This window comes from Kogia breviceps, chromosome 11 (genome assembly GCF_026419965.1).
Source record: "Kogia breviceps isolate mKogBre1 chromosome 11, mKogBre1 haplotype 1, whole genome shotgun sequence".
Classification (NCBI taxonomy): domain Eukaryota; kingdom Metazoa; phylum Chordata; class Mammalia; order Artiodactyla; family Physeteridae; genus Kogia; species Kogia breviceps.
In genome coordinates this window covers 7,489,714-7,515,471 of record NC_081320.1, presented here as the reverse complement: position 1 = coordinate 7,515,471, position 25,758 = coordinate 7,489,714, and the positions used below count along the sequence as shown (strand labels likewise).

The 25,758-nt window shown below is 41.8% G+C and overlaps 1 protein-coding gene and 1 non-coding gene across 11 annotated transcripts in view; both read right to left on the bottom strand.

The window, feature by feature from the left end:
• Positions 1 to 25,758, bottom strand: part of REV1 (REV1 DNA directed polymerase) — an 83,105-nt gene that overhangs the window by 12,859 nt on the left and 44,488 nt on the right. For 3 of the 10 annotated variants that reach the window (XM_067007093.1, XM_067007096.1, XM_067007097.1), the window contains 7 exons: positions 23,590 to 24,293; positions 21,322 to 21,429; positions 19,587 to 19,709; positions 14,820 to 14,928; positions 9,581 to 9,709; positions 6,940 to 7,094; positions 4,586 to 4,705 (listed from right to left, as the gene is read on the bottom strand). In XM_067007093.1, coding sequence (XP_066863194.1) covers positions 4,586 to 4,705; positions 6,940 to 7,094; positions 9,581 to 9,709; positions 14,820 to 14,928; positions 19,587 to 19,709; positions 21,322 to 21,429; positions 23,590 to 24,293 — 1,448 coding nt within the window. Of the gene's footprint in view, positions 1 to 4,585; positions 4,706 to 6,939; positions 7,095 to 9,580; positions 9,710 to 10,218; positions 10,310 to 14,819; positions 14,933 to 16,711; positions 16,886 to 19,586; positions 19,710 to 21,321; positions 21,430 to 23,589; positions 24,294 to 25,758 lie in introns of those variants that run through there. The other 7 variants (XM_067007094.1, XM_067007095.1, XM_059079759.2 and 4 more) reach the window with 7 other exon arrangements.
• TRNAR-UCU (transfer RNA arginine (anticodon UCU)) lies at positions 5,111 to 5,184 on the bottom strand. The gene has a single exon. It is a non-coding gene; the product is annotated as a tRNA-Arg (tRNA).

The window sequence follows — 25,758 nt, the reverse complement described above, 5'->3', positions numbered from 1 at the left end:
ACCCAAGAGCTCCGTTGTTCTCCATGTGCCCAGAAGCTTAACGAAGGTACACATGTCTGGGAAAGCGACTGAGAGTAACCTGGGGGAACTAAGACTCTTACGAAAATGGTCCCCACACCATGAGATCAGTACTGCCCCTCGGTGAGGAAGACTGCGGCCTGGCCTTCTGTAGGAGGAGTCTGGGGTTGCCGACCTGTCACCGTTATCGTCACTTCTGGCTCCAGTTCTCTGAGTGGCCCTAGCGGGGGAAGGAGCGTTCTCGTCCAGGTTCTGCCAGGAGAAGCTCTTGGAGCAGTTACGCCGACACACGGTTCGGAGGGAGGTAGGCAACTTTACAAAAGGTCTGTGGCCACAGAGGCGGGCGAGACAACTTTAGCCCAAGAAAATCTGTCCCCTGATTGAGGTCAGGTGAAGGGTGTTAGGGGTGCTGTACCCCATTTGTGCCATTTTCAAGTTCAAGGCAGAACAAGCAAGAATAGCAGAGTCTGAGTTAACAACAAGAGAACCCTCCAGAGGAAGACCATTCACAAAAAGACGAAATTCTAAGTGAAACCTATTGGAGTATTTTTCAAGATGGGGAGGAGGAACCCAACGAAAGGGACAAATCAGATACGAGGGTGGCCAAAGCCAGAGAGACACCCTACGCAGCTGTTCGTGTTCAGGGAACGCTTTCTGTCTCTATTTTTTTCCGCCCCATCGTTGCCCCAACGCCCCACCCTCAAGATGTGATCATGTTCTTTCCCTGACACACCTGGGCAGCTGATCTGTCCTCCCTGATTTGCAGAATCAGCAAGAGGCAATACTCCTGCATTGACTGTGTATACTGGGATGGGCCGGGGGAAAACCTACCGTCTTTGAGAGTCTCTTGAGCGTGTACCAGAGCACACTTATTATTCACCAAGAGGTACAAAAGAAAGACGGTTACATTAGCTATCACCAAGTCAAACACGATCAACCTAATCTAACTGAACTGTCCTTCTAGGGAAGGAGAGAGGTTCCTCCCCACTACAAGCTCATCTAACGGAATGGAATGGCCTGAAGTTGAGTGGGGGAAGGAGGCGTGGATGGTCTACCTCTGACCCGTATGACGTTTGCACAGGGGGGAAAGTTAGCTTGGAATTAGCACCAAGACCCCGAATGGGTGCTAGTTTGACTGCTTCTTGTGAGCGTGTTTAAGGAAAGGAGCCCCCTCTAAAGGAGGGAAGTAACAGGGTCTTGAGAGTCGAATTGAGTGCGGCCACCTAGAAAGGGAAACATGAAGGAAAATGTGCTAGCACAGAACCAAGGTTCTGAGAAGGAGAGAAAAATGAAGCTGTGGAAGCTGCCAGTCAAGCCACTGGACGAAGATGTGGCGTCTGTCCTTGAGGGGGAACTACGACCGCAGACCAAGAACAGCCAGGAATATGCCTCCTCCCGGCACCCGGACCTTGACAGTCCAGAGATGCAGAGAAGTCAACTTCCAAAGAATCAACCTTTGCCATCTAAGTTAGCACCGTTCAATAGAACTTTCTGTGGTGATGGAACCGTTCTCTTCTGTGCTGCCCAATTCGGGAGGCACCTGCCACGTGTGGTTAACTGAGCCATGACTGCAGTGTGGGTAGTACACCTGGGAAGATGAATTTTAATTTTATTTAACTTTAATTAATTTAACCTAAAATCTTCTAGCTTCACTTGGCTAGTGGCTCCCATATCAGGACAGCGTAGATGGTCATGTACACGTTCACGGCCGCGGTGCTTACGTGACACGAGAAGAAAGAGCTGGAAAGCTCAGAGTGGGTGCACACACCCAGCAAAGGATGGACAAGGGGCAGAAGGTCCTACAAGCCAGGGTGGAAAGCCTTGCGAAGAGCCACAGAAACAGTGGAAAGAGCTACTGCATTTAAACAGTTGTTGGGGAGGACAGTCCTTTCTTTCATTAGCTAAACAGATCTCGCCGGGTAATTTATATGCCAGCACAACATGCAGTCATTACTCTGTGGCGCCTTCATGAACCTACTAGCGTGTGCTCCCCTTTTACGCAGCTGTAAGGATCGTGTGCTGTGTGCCAGGCACGCCGTGTGCTCCGTCACCGGTCAGGGCACACAGGGACAGCGGCAGCTGGCGGGGGACAAGGAGGGAGGCGCGTTGAACACGGACCCGCTTCTGGTTATTGGTCACAGAGCAGAACCCACTCAAAGCGCATGTGCCACAAAACGTTAACAGTCACCACGTATTCATCTTCAAATGTCTTTGGGAAACGACAAATTAACAAAGATGAACAAGCTTCCTTCTTGTAAGAATTCTCAGAACTTACTACTGAGTGGCCCCTCCAGCACACAGCGCTCCCGCATGCATGTGGAACCTGTTTTCAAAGGCACAGCTTGTACTTGAGACGGGTTACCATCTCAAGGCAGAAGTAACAACAGAAAAGGCTGACGTTTCACATGATGAAATGTTCTAAATCTTCCCGACAATAAATTTGGGGATTTTTATAAAAGTCAATAGTCTTACACATGAAAATCTCTCCAACGGTTCTGGGCGGCACGGGCTACAGGCTGGTTCTGACGGAGAGAGGGGCGGGTGGGTTGCCAGGGGAAGCCAGCCGATCCCAGCCGCCCCCGTCTCCCCCAGATTTCAAGGTTCTCTTAGGAACTTCAAGGCTGTGCCTAAGGACTCAACCAGGACACGTAAACCCACACGTGCCCTTCAAAAAGTAAAGTCCTTCCAGCCAGGAAGCAAATGAAGGTGAAAAGTAAGATGACTAGGTCAAGGAACTAAAACTAAAACCTCTCTGTTTGTGTAAAAAAAAAAACCAAACCAAACAAACAAAAAAAAAACTTACAAAAATGATGCAGTATAAAGATGGCGCTGTGGACGGAACTGTGTCTCTTCAAGATACCTATGCTGAAATCGTAATTCCCAGTACCTCAGAATGTGACTGTAACGGGAGAAACGTCCTTCGTAAGGTAATTAATAAGGTAACAAGAGGTCATATAGGTGGGCCCTAATCCAATATCACTGGTGTCCCTATAAGAAGAGACTGGGACACAGACACACAAAGAGAAAACACCACGTGAAGACACAGGGAGAAGACGGTCACCTACACGCCACGGAGAGAGACCTCAGGGGAAACCCAACACGCCGGCAGCTCATTCATGGACCTCTAGTCCCCAGGATTCTTGAGGAGCTAAACTGCTGTTGTTTCAGCCACACAGTCTATGGTATTTTGTTATGGCAGCCTCAGCAAACTAATGAAGATGCCGAAGTCATGATAACTTTGAACTCAAAATTTCACATGCACTTTAAATACGTATACTGGTTCCTTCTTATACAAAACTGCAAGAAGACATGTTATTAAAACTCCTAAATTGTGTTGTCTAATAAGGTAATTTGCTAGCATGATTTTATAAGGTTAACCTCAAACTAACCATCAAAATGTCATATTTCACATTTCTGATACTACCACATTCTTGGACGTTATTTACTACGGAGTCAGGAGGCTTCAGAACTAACCCATCATAAAATGGCATTTGGGTCATTTAATATTTTTGGCCTATAACAGAAATTTCTAAGTTAGTTCAGATATACTTTTCTTAGGCTTAAGAACATGCATCTAAAAATAGCACTAAATCCACTGTTAAAACTTTTAACAACAAATGAATTAAAAAAAACCTTTCACCAAAAGTATACTCTCTCGGACTTTCCCACCACAAACACCTGGGAGCTTTGTGAAGCTAATGCAGGCTGCTTTACAAAAACAGGAGAGGATGATCTGAAATGGTATCCTGGATTACTACACAGCTTAGAGAAATTTCTTACAAAGAGGTACCTACCACAGAAAGCAAGTCTAAATACTTAATAATTGTGAAATGAACTGCCCTACACACAAAAATTACATCTGTTCAAGGCCCCAAAAGGGCAACCATTTTCCAGTTACAATGAATTACACTTGATTTCTCCAAAGAGAAAGGTTTTTTTTACATGCTAGGTTAGCTAGCCACAGTACACAAGAAAGCAAAATAACTAACCATCCTGCCCATTAGGTGAGAAAGGTATGTATGCCTTTTTGGACATTTTACTTCAACCTGAGTTAACAAAATACAATACTTCATTTTAGGTTTTCTTCTTCCTAATATGGTTTATACCTTTTCTACTTTTAAAACTATTTGTTTAGTAAACTCAGAAAAGTATCACTGGTTTGGAAGGACAATTTTGTAAATAGGGGAATCGATTTTCAAAACTTTATCTTGGGTCTAGAAGTACATTATTTCAATTTTGATTTAGTTAAAGGACCAAAAGTCAATTTCATCATATTCTTTTAAATATGACTTCTTAGAATTCCTTGATCTTGGTACTTGAGAAATACTTAAATACTTAAAGTAAATGACATGAGAGGCAAAATTAAAATGTTATATTAAGGTGCTGATAAATCAACTGAAAGGGTATTCACTGTGGAGTTCTAAATTTTGTTTCCCATGGCACTCAATAAAACATTAAACATTTTAAATTCATTTTTTAAAAAAAGAAAGAAACGTTATACATCTATGAAAAGCACTAATGAATACTTACAATAAATAAAAGTTAAAAAGAAACAATTGGTATTTACCTGGTAGATTAGTAACTAGCTGACCTCTGATAAAATCATCTACTTCTTCTGGTTTTAAGTGGTATTGGCCATCTGGTTTTGCTTTCCTAGTTGCCATTCTAGCCAGGAGAATATTAGAACCTATAAATTTTTTTTAAGAAAAGGAAAGAAAGAAGTCAAATATTCACAATTATTTTCAAAATTTCTTAACAAAGACATCTACAGACAGGTTACCTATCAAATTTCTAAAGAGAATGAAAATAATGTGCAACTTTGATCATTTCAAACACAGTACAAAACTGGCAGAATTCTGTAAAGTATCACAGATTATAACCAACATGGTTCCTGGACAGATGTTACCTTCTGTTCCAAAACACGTGACATTTCAACATCTCCTACCCGGGTACAGGAATAGAGAAAACAGCCCTAAGCTAAGACTGGAGGTTTATAGGAATTGTGGGCAATGATCAGCAACCCGTTCATTTTACGAACCAATATGTATGTTTGTTTGTTTCTGGCCGAGCCATGTGGCTTGCGGGATCTTAGTTCCCTGACCAGGGATCGAACCCAGGACCCCCTGCAGTAGAAGCGCAAAGTCCTAACCACTGGACCACCAGGGAAGTCCCTCATTTTACCAACCAATGGATCCACGCTGGGTAGAAATAAGGCCAAAGAAATGCCACTGGACTTGGGGAAGAGAAGCCCAAAGAACCTCTCACTGTATGATCAGAACATGTGGAGTAGAAATTGAGGGTATGAGCATCTTAAAAAAGAAGAGAGACAGTGACAGCGAGGCCCAAGGGGTGTGAGTGGACACAGACAACTAACGCAGAGCAGAGAGAAGCTTCTGGAGCCCAAGAAGGCATCAGACGTCTGAGAAATACCTAAATGGGGTCAGATAAACTTCTGTGTAAATAATAAAATCTCCACGAATTACAGAAGACTTCTAATAAAGCACATATCTCAGTTTTAGAGGAGACCTACATTAAAAACAGTGTGTTTTCCTAGGGTAAATGTATAGATATTCATGAAGAGAAAAAGTACTGGAAAGGCACACTAAAATGATAAAAGTGGTGAGTTCTGAAGAAAAGAGAGCTGGAGAAGTGGAAACGTCATTTGGGATTTTTGTCTTAATTATGTGCTTGAACTTAAAAGGACATATTCGTGTCCTTCCACTTGTAAATGTTCTTCGTGCCCTGTATATTCTGCAGCTTACGACAGTCTGAGGGCACACGGGTGGCGCCGGCCCTCCCAGGGCGGTTAATCCCCAAAGACAGCACACAAGTTCCTGGGGGCGCGCCTCTCACACCCTCGCCAGACACTCCAGACACCCCAAGAGAGGCTCATCAAACTCACAGACCGCAAGAGGGGCTCTGGCCGAGGATCTCCCCTCACTCCCGCTTCTGCCTCCGGACCCGCACGTGGCGCCCCCACACGCGGCCCTGCGTGGGGCTGCACGCCCTGCCCTCCTCTCGGGACAGGCACGCAGTAAAGATCTCCTATGGGTAGAGGCACTGGGCTCGTTCAGACAGGAGGGACCCGGGGAAGTGCAGGGTGACAGCGGGGGCTCCAGAGCACACAGCTGGGAGAGCTGACAAGAGGAGGACAGATGATGCGCAGGGCTGAGGAAGCAAACGCTGGGCTTAGAGACAAAACGGACCAGGGCTGGGGGGAGGGGATAATGGGGGTGGTGGTGGTGGATGAATCAATAACAGCAACTTCTGGCCCGGAGAGAGTGAAGACAGGGCTGGAGGAGCGGTCCAGGAAGCTTCAGAAAGTAACTGAGTTACCACAAGACACAACAGCACGAACTTCAAACCCCACTCACACTGCACAACCTTAAATACCACCTCTGTTCACTTGAAAAAAATACTGTTAACATACATTGCATCCAATATTCCCCCCCCTTTTTTTTTTGCGGTACGCGGGCCTCTCACTGCTGTGGCCTCTCCCGTTGCGGAGCACAGGCTCCGGACGCGCAGGCTCAGCGGCCACGGCTCACGGGCCCAGCCGCTCCGCGGCACGTGGGATCTTCCCGGACCGGGGCACGAACCCGCGTCCCCTGGATCGGCAGGCGGACTCTCAACCACTGCGCCACCAGGGAAGCCCTATTCCCCATTTTTGAAGAACAAGAAATAGTCCAACTTGTTTATTCCAAAGATGTTATCAATCATTTACTTACGTTTCCAGCACTCTCATCTCATGCTTTGACTAACTGTGAGCCATGCCGAGAACTGTTTCAGAAGTGGGAGACCTATGCAGTACGGTGATAAAAACGAAACCTAAAAATCACTCCTAAAAATCAAGCGGTGTTCAACGATCCCCGAGCACCGCTTTGAGGAAAACGAGAAGTACAAGATACGCTGGCTACTAACCTATTCCCACAGAGGCAGCGCATTTGGTCTGGTCTTTGATTTCCATTCGGACAGCGTTTGCAAATTCGTCAGGAGTGAGTCTGGTCTCTGCGAGGATTTCAGTGATGTCTACCAGAGCTTCATCACAGCTGACAGCTTCGATGCTATGCGTGTAGCTGCCAACACAGAGCAAAGGCAACGAATCACAGCCACAGCTTAACATCAAGCAGCCACATGTGTGTGGCAAAGTAGGCTTTCCTACGGTATCTTTCTTTGACATTTCCTTACAAGACTTAAAATGCTAAAAATATTAGCATTTTAATTGAACTGGCCCAAGTGCCCCGATTTAGTCACTTAACTTTTTAACTGCAAAGTTAATCCATGTTTTCTTTTTTTCCATATTAACTAGCAAAAGTACAACAGAATGACCATTTCAATTTCCCTATACTGAGAATACCGTTGTAAACCTCTGAATAGTTGAAAAGTAGTAAGTGAATTGGAATTGTCACAACATTTAATTTCAAAAATGTTCCAACACGATTTACCAGAAACCTTGAGGAACAGAAAAATCACACAAATCAAACGAGCAATTGACAGTCTCCTAAACAAAAACGCCCAGGCTGCAGTAGGATATGATGGCCAATCACCCATATGCCTGTCCAGAAGGACACCAGCAACACTCCCTGCACGTGGAAATACTTCGGGTTTTGACTGCTGTTGTTGTTTGGTCATGATCTACTCACACAAAGGACTGTTTCAATTCTCCATAGAAGAGGAAAAGGAAGAGAAGAATCACCATGTGGCTCTGATGCTAATTAAATATGTGGACCACAAGGCCAGCAGAGGCCTCAGGCCCAGAGATGGATCTTCAATAACCCACCTGCTAAAGCACCAGGAGGGCCAGGCCTTGCCTCTCACTACACCTCACTGTAGGTTACGAATCAGATTAATGACCGTCAACAATCATTTAAGAGACGAGTGTTTTGTCGGGCTTAACTCCAGAGAGAAATCTGCCGAGAGCAGAGGGTACTCCTGATACGAAAGCCGCCCTGGGGCGTGGAGGATATGAAGCAGAGGCAGGATTTCCAAAGGTGGAAGGAGAACAAGGAATTTTCTTCCCCCAAAGAACAGCCACGTGCCACTAACAATGTCTCCACCCACTAAAATTATATGACAGCGTCTACCAAACCCCCCGATCTGAGGTGCAGGCTGGCTGCCCGCTCCAGGGCCTCTGTAACCAGAACACACAGCACCCAGCTCAGCCACCCGCTGCCAGCCCACACGCGGTGCTGCTACTGACCGCAGCTTTGGGACAGGACTTGAAAAGCACTCTCTCCACCTGGTAACACTGACATTCCCACACTGGGGTCTTCAGGACACCTGTGATTGTAAGTGGCTTATCATTCAGCCCTAAGTCCACACACTGATGCCAGATAACTTCACCTGCCCCTCTATGTTCCTCTCTCCTGCTAAAAGGCAGAGCCTGGATCTGACTCCACTCTCACAGGCTTGGCAGCATCAACAGTGGTGTGCACTTGGTAGATACTCCATAAACAGGTGTTCAAAATAACGCGTAAGGAAGGAGAGGAAGAAGTGAACATAGAGGCTAGAACATCAACACAGGGTTGATGAGCCTGGTCTGATGAGCCTGATGAGCTCTGCCAGGGTTGGCAGAGCCTGGTCTGCTGTCTAGAGACCTGTTTTGGTGAATAAAGAGTGAAGGGAGCAGAGCCGAACCCGCACCTCGTCTGTGACCGCTACCACCGTCCACAGCAGGGTTGAGCAGCTGGGATAACGACCTTATCCGGCCTTTTATGGAGAAAATGTGCCAACTCCAGCTGTAGAGTATACAGGGCCCGACATATACGTATCTAAAATTTTGAGTTTTGAATTAACATTCAATATACCTACACTGTAAACATTCTAAAAATTAATCTCTTTTTCTCAAGCCAACTAATCACCCACCTTGAAACTACAGCTGACCCTTGCACAACACTGGTTTGGACTGCATGGGACCAGGTGTACCTGGATTTTGTCAGCAGTAAACACTGGAGCGCTACGCGATCACGGACGCGGAGGGGCCACGGGCACAGAGGGCAGCTGCGGCGACACGTGGCCCTCCACCGCAGGGAGGACGGCACCTCACCACCCCAAGTTGTACAAGCGCCAACTGTACTGACAGAACCTTTTATAAAATCTAACTTTTGGCATCCCTAATGATTTTAGAGGACACAGGGTTTGACAAAGTCTGTACTTGTTAACGAAGAGTTCTCATTTTAAACAAAACCATAATTCAAATGTAATAAAAGAGAATAACCGGGTTAAAAACTCCAATCCTTCAGCTGTCTGGTTCCACAGAGGGAGACCTGGAACCGCTGACGAGAAGTCACGCAGGCACAGAATCAGATTGACATCACCACCAGGGAGCGGCTGAACAATCCCAGCCGTGCAAACACATCCCTGAGGCCTGAGCCATGTTCCTGGAGGTGCTCGTGGGAAGGAGAGGGGGCCGTGACACCAGAAGGCAGAGGAGCGGGTGCCCGGAAGAGAGGAGTGTCCAGCAAAAGTGACCCTGACAGGCCTGGGGAAACTGTACTCTCTTCAACATTAGGTAAAAGCAGTAAAGGAACAGACAGGAGAGTGAGCGCAGCACACAATGTACCTGGCCAGTGTCTCATACATCGTTCGTGCAACTTCCTTATATGCGTGAAAATCATAGGGGACAGCCTGAAGATTGGGACAAAGTTGTTTCGCTTGCCCGAAGAACATTCCATTCCTAATGCCAACTTGTCTAGAGAAAGAACAAAATACAGTGGAGGTTAGACTAGGAATTTTTTAATGCCAAATCAAGTACCAAATACTGATAGTATCTCCCCAAGCCACTGATACACAATTTTCATTTAACTCCATTCTCATGAGGGGTAAAAAACAGGCATTAAGACAACTTACAGGTTTGTTTTCCCCCCCAAAAGGAAACTGACACGATTGTCTGATGCGTGTAAGTGACATGTGCAGATGTGCCCAAGTACATTATTCAAAGGCCAGGTCTGGCTCCTGCCTCTGTGAAGACGTCTCCTGAGACTCAGACCTCTGGCGCCTGTGCAGAGATGCCAGCATACCACACGCCGGTGATACCACAACCACCGCAGAGCAGGAGCGTGCTGTCAAAACGGTCTGCTTCCCCTCACACGTGGCCCGGCTCGGCCAGGGCTCAATCCCCCAAGGACAAAGAATATAAACAGCAGAACCACACAAAACAGCGCTATGCGACAGACAGACAGAGTGTACTCATCCTATTACCACCCAATTCCCAATTGACCAATTCCAAGCTCCTGCGGTGGCTCCACAGTGGCTGAGATGCCAACAGCATTGGACATGGTGGGACATCACTCTGGGCAGGGGCCAGGGTTCCAGAACTTTGAGGGACCTAATTGAAAATGGTAAATTTCAAATCGTTTGCGTGTCTCCACACCCCACTTACCTGTGGTAATTTGGAGCATTCAGCACAAAACTATAATTATGGAATTATGAGTACAATTCCATGTTAGTACTACGCAATGAATCGAAAAAAAATCTTACAGTTAAAACACAAGCAGATAATAATAAGCAATGTTTCCCCAGATTACATACTCATAGATGTAAACACATCAAATGGTTACTTTATACATCTACCCAATAAATATTTACTCAGTGCTCACTTAGTACGGAGGTGTGCCCTGTGGCACAGAGGCCTGTGGCGCCTGCCCATCCCAGACCACCAGTGAGAGCCAAGAAGAAAAGACTCCGCCAAGCCATTCAGATGAAAGAAATGCAAAATGACATGCATTTTTAATGTATATAAAAACAATAGGGCTTCCCTGGTGGTGCAGTGGTTGAGAGTCCGCCTGCCGATGCAGGGGGCGTGAACCCCAGGAAGATACCACGTGCCGCGGAGCGGCTGGGCCCGTGAGCCATGGCCGCCGAGCCTGCGCATCCGGAGCCTGTGCTCCGCAACGGGAGAGGCCACAGCGGTGAGAGGCCCGCGTACCACAAAAAAAAAACAACCCCAAAATAGATCATCAGACTGCAAAGCCCAGAGTAGATCGGACATATCTAATAAGAAGGAAAAATGACAGTAAAGGAAGAGACGATTAACAAATCATGGTGAAGAAAACAATGCTTTCCTTCATTTAACAAAAATTTATGTCTCGGGCACTATGTGAATAAAGCGCCTCCCACGACATCCGTGAGGAGGACGTGCACTGGCCTAGGAGAGGACGGATTCAAGGTGACGGGCCTGGTCCATAAGGCAGGGAAGTGTGTGCAAAGGAGTTCACTAGCCTGCAGAGAACTGCATAAACACGCTGACACATTCCAGTAATGCTAGATACATAGGTTCAGCATGTAAAAAAGCTAAACTTACAAATTAAAGGTAATTATTCATTTTTAAAGGAACATCTTACATAATTCCTGTAAGCACAATACTCTTATATTTACAATAAATTCATTTTCTAATTTTTCACTTACACAAAAAGTTTCAGGGACATATTACTTAGAAAAATGTAATACATCAACTTATGTACTCATGCATACCTACATCTCACAGAGAAATGTTTAGGGATCACTAGACACTGTAAGGAAGTTATGAACAAAAAAAGGGTAAACCTCAGAGGCTTCCCATAACTAAGGGAAGCAAAAGACCTTGAGTTGGTGGTTGGGAAATTAGACTTGTTTCATACAAAATAAATGAGCAGGAATTCCCTGGCGGTCCAGTGGTTAGGACTCATCACTCTCACTGCCAAGGGCCCGGGTTCAATCCCTGGTTGGGGAACTAAGATCCCACAAGCCATGTGGCACAGCCAAAAAAATAAAATAAAATAAAATAAGATAAATAAAATAGAATAAAAAGATAAATGAGTAAAGACAATTACAAAACAGCTTGAAATAACTTCACTACAGTGACATTTATTCCTCTCAAATAAAGTCCCAGGCAGCAAAGACGACCAGTACTTCATAAGCTGCAGAAACAGTTTAGTCCCAGGTTTAAAGTGAAGGCAGCACACTCCTTCTTCCACGTGCTATATGCTCAGACAACGGTATTTGGTGTTGCATTAGACAATATTTTTAAAAAGTAACCAGTAAAGCACTGTCACTGTCAATTCAATATACTGAAGGACATCCATACCACTAATTAAGGACTGTAAAGTGTCCTTACAAAAGCAGTGAAAACAGAGGTTTAGAAATGATTTGCTCTTAAAAATTTATGATTCTAGGATATCTGTATATCATTACCTATCCGTCTACATTATTCACCTTCTAACTAACTATGTATAAAGCTAGTTCTCTATGGTAGTATGCATACATCTTCTGACCTATATATAGACATTCTACCTTCCTATGCCTTCTACCGTCTCATGTTCACGTTCCATCCTTTGCTGACCCCGTTATTATAAAGTCTACGTCTACTGAAAACTCACCAGTGCCTAAAGCTGGGATGACTGCACCCACAATACAGTCCCCACGCCAAGCCCAGAAACATTTCTCTGATCCAACTGTGAATATTCTTATTTAAAAAAATACCTTCTCGCTTAAGGAAAATATAACTATTAGATAGCCACCAAAAAAAGGGGGGTATTCAAGAGACCTTCATTAGGAATAGCCTTCTAGAAAATGAAAAATTACAATTAAAGGACAAAAACCCCATTGCTGTGGGTTTCATGTTTTTCTTCGCCAACTAAAACAAATTCATCACTTTCTGCATCTCCTTAAAATAAACATTTGCCCTCTAAGCGACACTCAAATGGCTTGCTACACAGCATTTGGCCCTCATACATCGTCACCCCAATTATTCTGTTAACACATTCAGCTTGACAATCGCCATCTGTGGTACAATACAAAGGCACCATCCAAACACCAACAGAGGCCCGGAGCCCAGACTTATCTGTGGCTACTGGACCCGAAAGCCGCCAGGAGCTGGCGGTGCTTCTAACTTTGAGGTGGCCTCGGTGCTCACTCTCCAGCCAGCGTCCAACCCGGGCTGCCGGGAGAGAAGGGAGATCCTGCAGAGGCAGTACAGAAAGGCGGTGCTTCCGCTTCACCAACAGCAAAATCCAAAGACTGAGCATGTGTTTCTGTGGTTTCATCACACCCTCCAGATACGGGACACGATGCCCAGTCATCATAAGCACGTTGCCTGTAACTCAGCAGGGGGAAAAGACTAGCCTACTGAGCACAGCGTAAAATCAGCTCTAAACTTCCTGTGCTAATAAAAATATAATAATGCAAAATGTATTTAGATATGACATATCATTTTCATTAAAGTAAGGTTCAATTCATTGGCTACATTATCAACTAACAATGAAAAAGATTAAAACATAATTCTGTCAATGAGAAAGGCAAAGTCAGTTCAGGAGTAAAAGTCTGACAAGTCATAAACAGAAAATAATTTAAAATATTTTACGGGCTTCCCTGGTGGCGCTGTGGTTAAGAACCCGCCTGCCAATGCAGGGGACAAGAGTTCGAGGCCTGGTCCGGGAAGATCCCACATGCCGCGGAGCAACTGAGCCCGTGCGCCACAACTACTGAGCCTGTGCTCCAGAGCCCGTGAGCCACAACTACTGAGCCCGTGCGCCACAACTACTGAAGCCCACGCGCCTAGAGCCTGTGCTCTGCAACAAGAGAAGCCACCGCAATGGGAAGCCTGTGCACCACAACGAAGAGTAGCCCCCGCTCACCACAACTAGGGAAAGCCTGCACACAGCAACAAAGACCCAACACAGCCAAAATAAATAAATAAGTTTATATTAAAAATTTTTTATAATTATGCATGTTTGAATATAATCCTTTTTTCTTAAATATCCTTTTTATAAAATAATTGGCAAGATTTAAGCAAACTACTCTGGTTAGGTGTTGCGTTGAGATACTTTTTGTTCAGACTGAACTTGCTTGAATAACCCCAACTTTAAATCAAGATGGAAAAATGTTATACATATCAAATCACTGTATGCGGTTAATGTTACATGTCAATTATATCTCAATTTTTTTAAAGTATGAATGACTAAGCCATAAAGACACTATCTAAAAAAAAAAAGGCTGAAAAATGTAGCTGATGTGACTTGACTCTGTTTCTATAATTAGTAAATACTTTAACACTTGCCAACAATGTGTAAATAAACGCTTGCTGTGTTATAAAGGTAAAAATGTTTGTGTTCAGTTATACAGAAAGAAAAAATAAAGAATACTCTTTTAAATTAATCACTTCTTTATTACTCCAGTTTTACAACTATAATAGCTGATTTTTAAAAACGATTAATTTTTTTAAAGTATGAGGAACATATGATATACGTGTCTGTTTCTTCTAGCACTGAAACAGCTGGTTGTAATTAGGATTAGTGCTAACAGGCTGGCAACACTGCAACTTTAAGTGAGGAGGTGATTAGCCGCGCCATTATGGAACTGCTTAGTTATAACTTAACAGGCAATCAAGTTTTAACATAACTTAAAAAAAAATACTAGTAGGAGGTTTAAATAACAAGGGATTTTACCTGGTGCCAAAAGGGAACGATCAGAGTAGATGACATTAAGGCCCTCTACTATTCAAAAATATCTAATTCTTTAATTCTATACTTCAAGAGACAATGGTTTAAAAACAACAATGTCCAGCTTCTTTTGGTTTCCACCATAGGACCCACTGGTTCATCAGGACACTAAGGTATTTATTTAAAGTTATCTAGCATTTGTGAAGGGAAAGAAAAGGAAACTGAAGGGATTAAGGCTAGAAAGATTTCTTTCCATAACATGTTTCTAACATTTAAGTCATAGGCTTGACCAGCATGTCTAAATCCGCTTCAAAAGATTATATAAAAATGATTAAGTAAATTAGTTATTCATTAAGTATTACAACACCCTTAATTTCTACATACCTGGCTTCATAACTACAAGATGCGATTTCAGCCTTTGACAAAACAGAATCAATTCCATTTGTTTGTGCGGAATCTTGATTCTCCCACGTTGATGAATCTGGTATTTCTGCTTTAAAAATAAAATTTAATGATTGTGTGTTAAAAACTGATTTTCCTTAACTTACATTCAAGAAATTTGTTTACCTGTCCTTTCATATATAAATGTTCAATAAATTCCAAATATAGTTATCTCCACTGACATTTATCCCCTTATTTAATAAAAGAAAATCTATAACTAAAATGGTTTGCTTCCAGTATATTCTTCACCAGCAGTCAGACATAAACTTATAATAAATTGAAAGAGTTCTGTTTTAACAATAGTTTTAAAAAACATATACCAAAAGATAAGTATAATATATCCCTTTAAGGCTGTTGAGATGGACAAGGATGAAAAGTGATCAGGAAGATGAACCCCCTCCTAGAGCCTCAGAAGGGTGACTCAGCTCTCTGCAATGGGAAACAGTTAGTGGGAAATACAGTAAATTGCTCTGAATGTTCTTGCTGTTTCTTCAAAACTATCTGCAAAACTTAAAGCTAATCAACAACATTTTCAACAAACATCAAATGCCTACAAGTCATTTGATCAAAAAATAATTTAAAAGGTCATATACCATAAGAAGTTCCATCCTAAATCTAAGCTTTTTCTTTTGAACACACATCAGGTAAAAGAGCTTCACAATATTATCCCCCCTTTCAGGAAATTCTACTTTTGGCTTAACAATGCACGTGCAATTAAAAACATTCACGTGAGATGAGAGTATCAATTGCTTTACAGACTACAACTCTAGCCTAAAGAGTAGAGCTCACAAATAAGTATTAATATGCAAACCAAATTTACAGATTCACGCAAGAATATTAAGGCACTCAGTCTAGAAAGCCTACTGACTGCACAACACGTAACATCACTGGCAAGTGAGAAAAAGATTAAAACACAACTTCAGTTACGTCTCTTGGGATACTACTGAGTTCCAAGAATAATATGCTTTAAAAACATCTATTCTCAGTCACAGTTCTACTATTCTGCACAAACAATCAGTAAAATAAGACTAAGACAGCACTTCAGCTAATTCTAGACAAATCTATTTTGAGTGCAGTGTAACAACACGTAACTAACAAACCCAGTATTTATCTATTTATTTCAGAGACATAATGTTCCACAAAACATCAGCCAAGTAAAGCACCAGCAGGTAAACACGGCAGAGTGTCTGGCCTTACAAGCTGTAACACCTCTTCCTGGTTTGACCTAAGTAATCATCATCTTTCACCCAACTATGAAACCCACACAAGCAATTCTGGATTCTGGCACCCATACAAACGAAGTATTAAGTGCATATCAAACTCCGAGGATTGGCATATTAATGGGGTCAAATTCCACTTGCATCCAAAATAAAATCAGCAGAGTGTACAATCTGAGCCATGATTTCTGATACATTGTGACTAACAGACGCTGTCCTAGGGCAAATTAAGACAGAACACAGAGCAGACAGCCCAGTGTTCTGAAGGGTTTTGGAAGGCTAAATTTCAGCTTTAACAGTCCATTATTCTAAGCTGAAAATCTGTAAGAATTTGGGGGCTATCAGTATCACAGTTCAACAGGGGCTGCTACTAAACCAAAAAAGAAGAGCTGAAGCCTGAACAGCCACAACCAGCTGCCTTTCAAAGGTGCACCCGTGAGTTACGCCTTTAAGAGCTGGGGAGTTACGTGACTTATATTCGAAGGGCTAAACAACCTAAGAACTTGTTTTGAAAATCACGGAAAAGTCATGCTTGTGGCGAGAACAGTGTCTGTGGTCCCTGCTCCCAACGCCCTGCCTGGGGTGGCACCTCGCGTTCTCTCCTCTGGGTGGGCTGACCTGGTCCACAGCGCGGCAGGGTGCGTGGTCCCTCCACGAGCGGAGTGAGTTGCTTCATGGGAGATTCAGGGAAATGCAGGGACACACTGTCCTCACTGGAGGGCAAAGTAGAGAACTGCTCATCAAAACTCGACAAACTAGACGGGCACATGGAGAATGTGGAGGAACGGTTGGTGAAATCAGAGGCCAGGACCCAAGTCTGTGAAAAAGAAATCGCTGAGAATAAATCTATGACTAACACGATTTTAAAAACTGTTGTTCTTTAGAATGAACACTGAAGTTGTTGAAGGGATAGGAGACGTCTGCATTCTGGAATTCAGGAAGGGAGAAAAGGCCCCAACCATGAAATTCGGAGTATAAACGGATTCCAAATTCAAGATCGTCAATGAGAAGGCTCGCTGCTAAGTACCACTCAGGAAGCAGCTGCCAAAGAAGCCAGGGATGGAGAGCCCTGGTTACACGGGTCTGATTAGACAAAGAGTCTCTGAATGTGACAAGTAAGAAACTAAGTTGCGATAAAGGGCTAAAGATGCAATTTTTCTAATACTTTGCCTAGACGTACAAGCCAAAACATTAGAATTGAATTTTTTTAGAAAGCTACCGCACAGAGGCAAAGCTTCTAATTCCTAAATGATCCTCAATATCTTAAAATTTGGTGTCATATCTAATAACAGGAGCCAGAGAGAGAAACATCAGAGAATAACAAGGAAAGAGGAACAAAAGCATGGAAAAAACAAGTTCCAAGTATAAGCCTAGCTGCAACCGAACTTTGTAATAAAGGACAATCTATTCGTGTTATATGTAGCAAATATTTTGGTAAGGTCCTAATGGGTCAAAAGGCTTAGGACATACCTAAAAGTGAATGATATCAAGTTAAAGAGAGAGTATAAAATACAAAGTATCATATTCACTTTTCCTAGTGACAGGAAAATCTATTTTTGACAGTTTTCAACGGCAAGTGAAATTTCAATACTTCTACTGTTTACCTTCTGGTTTACCACTCACACTTACAGGCAGAGGGAATGTGAGTTATAAAAGGTCATTACAATGCTATGAAAACCCAGAGGCTACAGTGATGAACACAATTAAGTAACCAATGCCAGAAATCTGTTTATAAACTGTTTATGGTCAGATCATTTGTGATGCGAGGAAAGACGTAAGAGGACCAGCTCTCTGCCGCTCTAAGGAATGTGTAGATGTGAACTGTAAAGTAAGGACACGTATGCAAACACAAGATTCTACCCATGGGAGGAGCTCTGAGCACCGAGTAACGAGAGATGCTATCAACAGTATACACAGGGTGTTATTCTCCTCTCTTTAATGTTCATTCAATATTTTACTGAGTGCCCAATGCGTGACAAGTATTGTGCATTCCCCTAAGCTACTTATTTGTTTTCCAGAATTTTAGATTTCATCTTTAAAATAATACCACACAGAAAAGACAGAAAGAAAAACCAACCTACCACAAAACCAAACTACTAATACTTAAGAAACTACCCATATTGTCAAATACCATAATATAACTAAATCTCAACAAGCTCAGTATTTCCTAACCTCAACATCGACTCACTTCACACAAAACGCTAGAATCCTAAAAATTCTCTTAGTTAGAAGCTTTAATGACCAGGCTTCCCTGGTGGCGCAGTGGTTGAGAGTCCGCCTGCCGATGCAGGGGACACGGGTTCGTGCCCCGGTCCGAGAAGATTCCACACGCCGCGGAGCGGCTGGGCCCGTGAGCCGTGGCCGCTGAGCCTGCGCGTCCGGAGCCTGTGCTCCGCAACGGGAGAGGCCACAACAGTGAGAGGCCCGCGTACCGCAAAAAAAAAAAAAAAAAAAAACTTTAATGACCAGGAAAAGCTTTATAGGAAATCTGCAGAATACAGGTACACACGAAGCATCAAGATGTATCTATAATTATTTCCCTTTGTACCTACAGCACGTAAACAGATGACCACAACCGGCAAGAGGAATGTAAGCCCAAAAAGGTCCTCAGATGTCCACTGGCTGTCCTTTCGTTTCATTTCATTAAGAGCATTTCTAAAATAAGCCCAAAGTTTTATAACTGAAAACTAGAGACCTGAAATAATTGGGACGAAATTTAACTGCATGCCTTCCATTCTACTGCATATCTAATTTCTATTTCCTGATTAACATTTTTTTGAAAAACTAATTTTAAAAGATTTTGGCTTTCCAAACGTCCACGAGGAAACTGATCAATGCCAAATAATTTCACTTCTAAGCAAATATTTCTCAGGGAATTTAATGGGGGGGGGTGGGTGGGGAGAAACATGAAAATCTTAACAGTCCTGTGATTAGCATAATTTATGCTTTTTGTTTATTAACAGCCAAAATGTAAGAGCCAGAGAGGCAAGAAAAAAGTTTCTCATATGAAATAGGTTCAACAAAGATATGGGGAATGACTGCTGGCATTTATCTTATTCCAGTAAATTAAAGCCTTACTATTTCTCACTCCACTGGCTCATACACATCTTCAGCAACACAAACTTTAGTGCCCTTACTGGGATCTGTGACCAAACAAGTAATTAACTTTCAAGTGGAGAGGCTTCCACAGAACCATGTCCATGATTTTCATCCCCAATCTAAATTTATACAAAGCAAATTAATCACACCTTTTAAAACATTCTTCACTCTCTTTCCCAGGAAAGTATCGTTATCCAATTCAACAAAGCATAACTATAAACCACTCATTTGTACTGCATTCGGATTTTGCTTTAAGATGTCACTGACACCCTTAAAACCCTTGAACGAAAAAGCTAACTATTTCAGCTCTGCTTTTATTTCTGTAACAACAATACCAAAGCAAAATCCAGAAGCCTTCAACAGGAGCACTCTGACTTCAAAGGGGGCTCGTTACCTGTCCCTGCTTTGCCTGTCAGGATTTTATTCTGGTACCACTGCCACTCCAACTGGGGGTTAGCGCCAGGGCGCAGAGGTGCCCTCCCAGTGCCTCTGTTACTTGTGACAGCCACCGGCCTTCCTGTAAGGAAAGAATAAAAGCTAAGTACAGGAACACTAACACTTAAGAAATACGACATCTCTCTTTAGCTTTTTAGGCATTAATCCCTAAAAGAGCCAAAATATTTGAAGATTATCAGTCGCTATGCAAAAGTCATCTATTGTAAGTTTCTCTGTACCCCCCCAAAAGTAAACTATTTATGACAATTTTGATGCATTTATTCAACTTAAAAGCAACACTATCATAGCTTTCTATGGTTTTTGTCTGGTTTCTTACAGTAGAAAACAGGCAACTCAGATCCTAGATTCAGACTGGCAGGGTGGGGAGAGAAAGAAAAACTAATTGTATCTAGATTTTTAATATTTCTGGTATCAGAAAAGTAAGGTAACATCTAAACTAATCTTTATTATTACAGCAAGAAAAAAACTAATTAAATGTATATGTAGAGGAATTACAATCTGACCTACTATATAATCAAAGGTGAGTATATATAGTCCCGAAATCTTTGGTTTAGTTATAAAAATCTTTCATGCATCATTTCCTTATATGTGTTTGTATTAAGTTACAAGATAACTCTAACTTTGTAAAGCAATAGCATGGATAATCCATGTATATATATACACACGCATATATTTCACTGAATGCATTTGTTGTGAGGACCAAAAAAAAAAAAAAAAGCATTAAAAAGTCACTCATGGGGCTTCCCCGGTAGCACGGTGGTTGAGAGTCCGCCTGCCGATGGAGGGGACAGGGGTTTGTGCCCGGGTCCGGGAAGATCCCACATGCTGCGGAGCGGCTGGGCCCGTGAGCCATGGCCACTGAGCCTGCGCGTCCGGAGCCTGTGCTCCACAACGGGAGAGGCCACAGCAGTGAGAGGCCCGTGTACCGCAAAAAAAAAAAAAAGTCACCCATGGGCTAAAATCAACTCTTTACAGTCTAAACACTCCTATCAGATCTGAAGCAGCAACTGCCCGTGATAAAAATAAAGCCCTAGTATTAACCCCAGCAGTTTCTATGCTTTCCTTAAGGGAAAAATTCACTCTCAGAAGACAGTACTAATAGCTATCTCTTTTGGGCACAGAACACTCAAAAATCGAGAATAAATATTTTCAAAAGTATTGACTAGGTCAGAAATACCTAAAATTTCCATTAAAACAAAGACTGCACAGATGACAACATATTTTAGCAATATTCAATAATACAAAATTATCCTACAACCAAAAAGTGGGAATGTTCCCTAGCATCAGGACAGTTAATCAAGTTATTCATTCAAGAGAAAAGCATAGTGACCCAAGTTGCAAAGACATATGCTACCATAAAATTTCCATTTATTGACAAAGTAATAATAAATATAAAAATATAGAAAATGCCCAAAGCAGGACAATATCTACATTAGTCTTAGATGTTCAGCTGAAGAGGAATATTCTTCCCTAAAGGCCTGGTCTCTACAGGGAGGAAAAAACTTTTCTAATTTCCCTCTCTTTCTTGATAATGGAGTCCAGAAAATTTGGAAGTAGGAATTGATGTTGCCAAGGAAAATTAGAATAAATATTTCTTAAAGAATACTTTGTGGCCCCTTAAATGTTTATAACAGTATTATCAGTTTTCTTAATACATAAACAAGAATACAGACCTTTGAGATCTGGTCTATTTCGTATACCCACTGATACAAAGAAGCAATCCATATCAACATGCATTATACAGCTCTGATGTCTGGGTGAACTCAATACTGACATATTTCCTAGAAGGAAAAACAGAATGTTCAAACCCCAAACTAGTTTTTAATATTAAAAAAAAAAATCAGGTCTAGTTAATTTTAGAAATTACATTTTTAAATGCTTACAAGCAGAATAAAGTTTTTAAAAAATACAGATTCTATAATAGATTACTTCTGTCACCTCAAGAGAAATCAAATTTCAGTTTCTTTGGCTCTAGAAATAATTCAGATACAAATTTAATTTCCAAACAGAATTTAAAATCAATGGTGAAGACATCATGTTTTCCTAGTCTATATTCTAACAAGTCTCTAATTAAAAGTCTGTCTAAATGCTTATCTCCAAGTTATTTCTGTGGGCTGAATGGTTTATAAAAATGTATAAAGATGTTTTCATATATTTAGTTCCACAGACCTAAGTTACTTTAGATGATTACTATTCTATACAGCAACAACATTCCTTGGTAAGACCACAGTAAAAACTGCTACTGTTATGGAGTGCTCTGTAAGTAGGTGTCAGGCACTGTTGTAAGAGGTTTACATGTATTAATTTATTTAAATTCTCACAACAACACTATGAGAGAAGTAAGCTTATTATCCCCATTTTGCAGATTAATAACTTGAGTCATACAGCCAGTAAGAGGCTGAGCTGGAATTCAATCCCAGGCAGTCTAATTTCAGAGCCCCATAAGCCACCACACTTGTAAAAAGTGATGATCTCATAAAGGAATTTTCCTCTGCTAGATTTATGAATAACAGTACTGAGGTTAATCTTCATAACAGGCTTCCAAAAACTTACATTTACTCCCCAAAATGTTGAGACAACTCTATTTACCAAATTGTGATTGTGAAAGAGTTTACCTTGTTCTCACTAGGTGCAGGGCACGGGACCTTTGCTCCTATTATCTTCCTGTACTATCACTTGTGTGCCGACAGGAAACTGAGACTCAGAGAGGTGAACTCACATGCTCCGTCTGCATCGTAAGAGTGGCAGACCCAGGATGTGGACTCAGGTTATTACCTAACTCCAAAGCCAGGGACTTCCTTGCTACCCTCTATATTCCCTCAAGAAATAATTTATAAAATAAATCTTAACAATTATAAGTCTGCTGTATAAAAGTATTATACACACATAATGTAAACAACTCAAAATAACGGTTTTAAAGATTCAAGTCATACAGAATGCATATACTAAATGCCTACTGAATGCTTTCATACAGTATAAAAATCTCTCATCTTATTCCCATTCATAGAACTGATCCATAATAGCTCTTTGAAGCTTTCAAAATTAAACGACCTTTAGGTAACAAGGCCAAGGCGTGATAAAAGGAAAATCTAATACCTATAACATTATTTTGAAATATCTCATAAATAACAAAAAGCATTTGGAATACATCAAACACAGCAAAACATAACAGAAAAAACCCACATGGAGAGGGTTCTATCACATTGTGAGAGAGCCCTGAGCTTCTCTCTGCACCTCAGTTTCCACAGCTATAAATTAAAGGGTAATACCAGGTAACCTCTGAGATCCTGCCCCAGGGGGAACCCATGTCTTCCATAAAAAGCAACTAAAACCTCAAACCAGATACCAATTTATAATGGCAGGCACAGAAATACAGCCTGTTATTGTTGGTTTTGTTTGTTTTTGATGACAAGAAAACTATTTAAAAAACAAAATACAATTAACCAACCTACTTATATGTGAAAATACTTAATCTCACTAAAAGTTTACCACTATAATTATAGCTATTATGTCAAAGTTATTTAATTATTGATAAATCATTATGACGCAAGCTTTTAAAAATTAACAGTTACTCTTACCAAACCAATGCATTCTTACAGGAGTTTAAGCACTGAATATAAAATATGTTATATTTTACAGTTCAAAACTTCAACAACTGATAAGGTCTACAGGAAGAATGAATGCTCAGAATCCCAACCTCATTACTATTTAAATTACCTAAAAATGTTCACTTAGCCACACTCAAATCTAATTTTGTAGAAAATTTTTAGTAAGAAAGCTTTCTATCATCTGTTATACTCACTGTTCCTTACATAACCTGCTATTCCTAAAGACTTCCATGTTACAAGACCTTAGTATTGACCAGAATACCAGTGACAGATTAAGAACCAAATGATCAAGCATGACTGTTTCTTAAGAAAACAATTTTAGTAAGTATCTACCTGGGTCAGTTACAACAAATGCAGACCTGCCTGCTTTCATTTTTTTTAACTTTTCCCTTCCTGGAAAGATACCACTACTTTGTCTCTGCAGGGTATTGACAAACTCAGTCAATTCGCACTTCCATGTGGAAATGTGGTGCAGTCTCGAGCGAGAGTAGAAGTCCGAGATGAAGCGGCAGGGTCTGGGTGGCACAGGGGGTGCCGCCTTGCTCGGCGAAGGGACTGAAGAAGTGCTCTTTGTGCTTGAAGGCCCCTGAACAGTGGAGTGGCAAGCACCATTGACTCGAGTGTTGCTGTGCAAAGGTGACAGGGAGAAGGAATTAGTTCTGTGCGGATTCCGCAGAGCATCTGTGCTTCTGGTGCTTTGCTGGGACTGTTGCACAGCACAGTCTCGGAAGCCGCCGCCGCTCCTCTCGGCTGCTTCCTCCTCATGGGCAGGGTCGGGGGACAGCCTGCTGGCAACACCGCTGCCCCTGGGCACCAAGCAGTCCTGTGTCTTTAAGGCACCGTTAGAGCTATGAGTGTGTCCGTTACAAACGGCACTGCCATCTCTGGGATGTGGAATTCCGTTCTGTTTCCTTCCTGGGAAGAAGGGCTCCGGCTCCACAAAACCCAAGTCATTATCTGCATCTTCTTCATTCCAACTGTTCACTCCATTGACTCTGACTTCATTTTCCGTCTCAATCTTCTTAATTATGTGATTTCTAGGGCAGGAAAAAAAATTTGTTTAAATGAATAATGTCTGACTTTCAGGCTAAAACAATTTTCCATTTAAACACTGTCTTAGTGTTTAATATAGTGTTAGTGTATAATATTCCCTCCACCAAATCTGAATGATTAAGCCACAAATTTTTTTTCATTATTGCTCTTCTAATAAAAGATAATTCTTTGCTAAACTGAAGGAGCAAGGTAACTAGGAAAATTCTAGCACATTAACAGCCTTTCAGGTTTTTGGGTTTTTTTAATTTCAGACACAGAGAAGAAAATAGAATAGGATCTTTTTCAGACTGAAGAAAAATCCAAGAAACTGTTTTCAATTATTTTTCTCACTATAAATTAACTGTAATCTGTAAGCTTTAAATACCCAGTTTGTAGCACAGTGTCCGGCATTTACTAGGTAGTAAGTATTTGCTAAATTAATACAATATGAGTAATTCCCGTAAAAACAGGTAAGAAACCTTATTTGAATTCTTATTCCTATTTTCACTTTCAGTTTTACGTAAGGCACTGTTCAACACATTAAATCCAATACTGCTACAATCCTGAGGCTCGTTACTTTCCCCCAGGAAACGACTGACAGACTATATTCACTGACCATTAACAGGGTCAAACTGTTGCACAAGTAGATAAAAAGTAAAAAAAAGGTCAATGTGTATGGTTAACTCAATAAAATTCATACCTAGAAAAATGAGGATGTTCGCCCTATTGACAAGGGAATTAGCATTTCATTTCTAAGAAAAGCATTATTTAGATGCCAGGGTGGTAGGTCCAAGGCAATCTGGACCAAGTGTCCTGATGACAGGTTTATAAATGCAGTAACTATGACAAATGTTATGTTAAATTCACATCCTGGCTCTTCTAGATGTCTGCTTGGTAATGCTCTGTAATAAAGACAAGATTCATTTGCATTCAAAAGAGTCACCTAAGTAATAAAAACAAAAATCTGAATTACAAAGCAGTAATTCATTCTACTTAGAAAAGTCCACAGCATTAGTCCAATTACAGTTCAGGCTCCACATGAGGGTGCCACATGCAGCACCAAGGCATAGGTGAGATTACCACGGCATTACCAGGTTTAATCTGAAGTTCCTGCCCCTCATACCAACTGGGCATATTCGTCATGACAGCCTGACTGCACAGAAAACCACGCATGAGCTGGATGGGAAACAGCACCACCCATTTCCGGGCTGGCTCTGGCTGACCATCTCATGGAATCGGACAGCCAAATCTGAGTAGGTCCTATCCTCACAGATGATCCCACCAGTGAAAGAGGAAAAGATGACTAACGGGAAACGATTAAGAGAGGAAGGAAAGAAAACCTCATTTGATATATGTCAGAGAAAGTCTGGCCCTTGAGATAGAGAGCAAGGGAGCAAAAAGTCACATACAGAAATTTCAAAGAAATTTATAAAATGCACTGAACATACCAAAAATAAAGAACACAGAAAG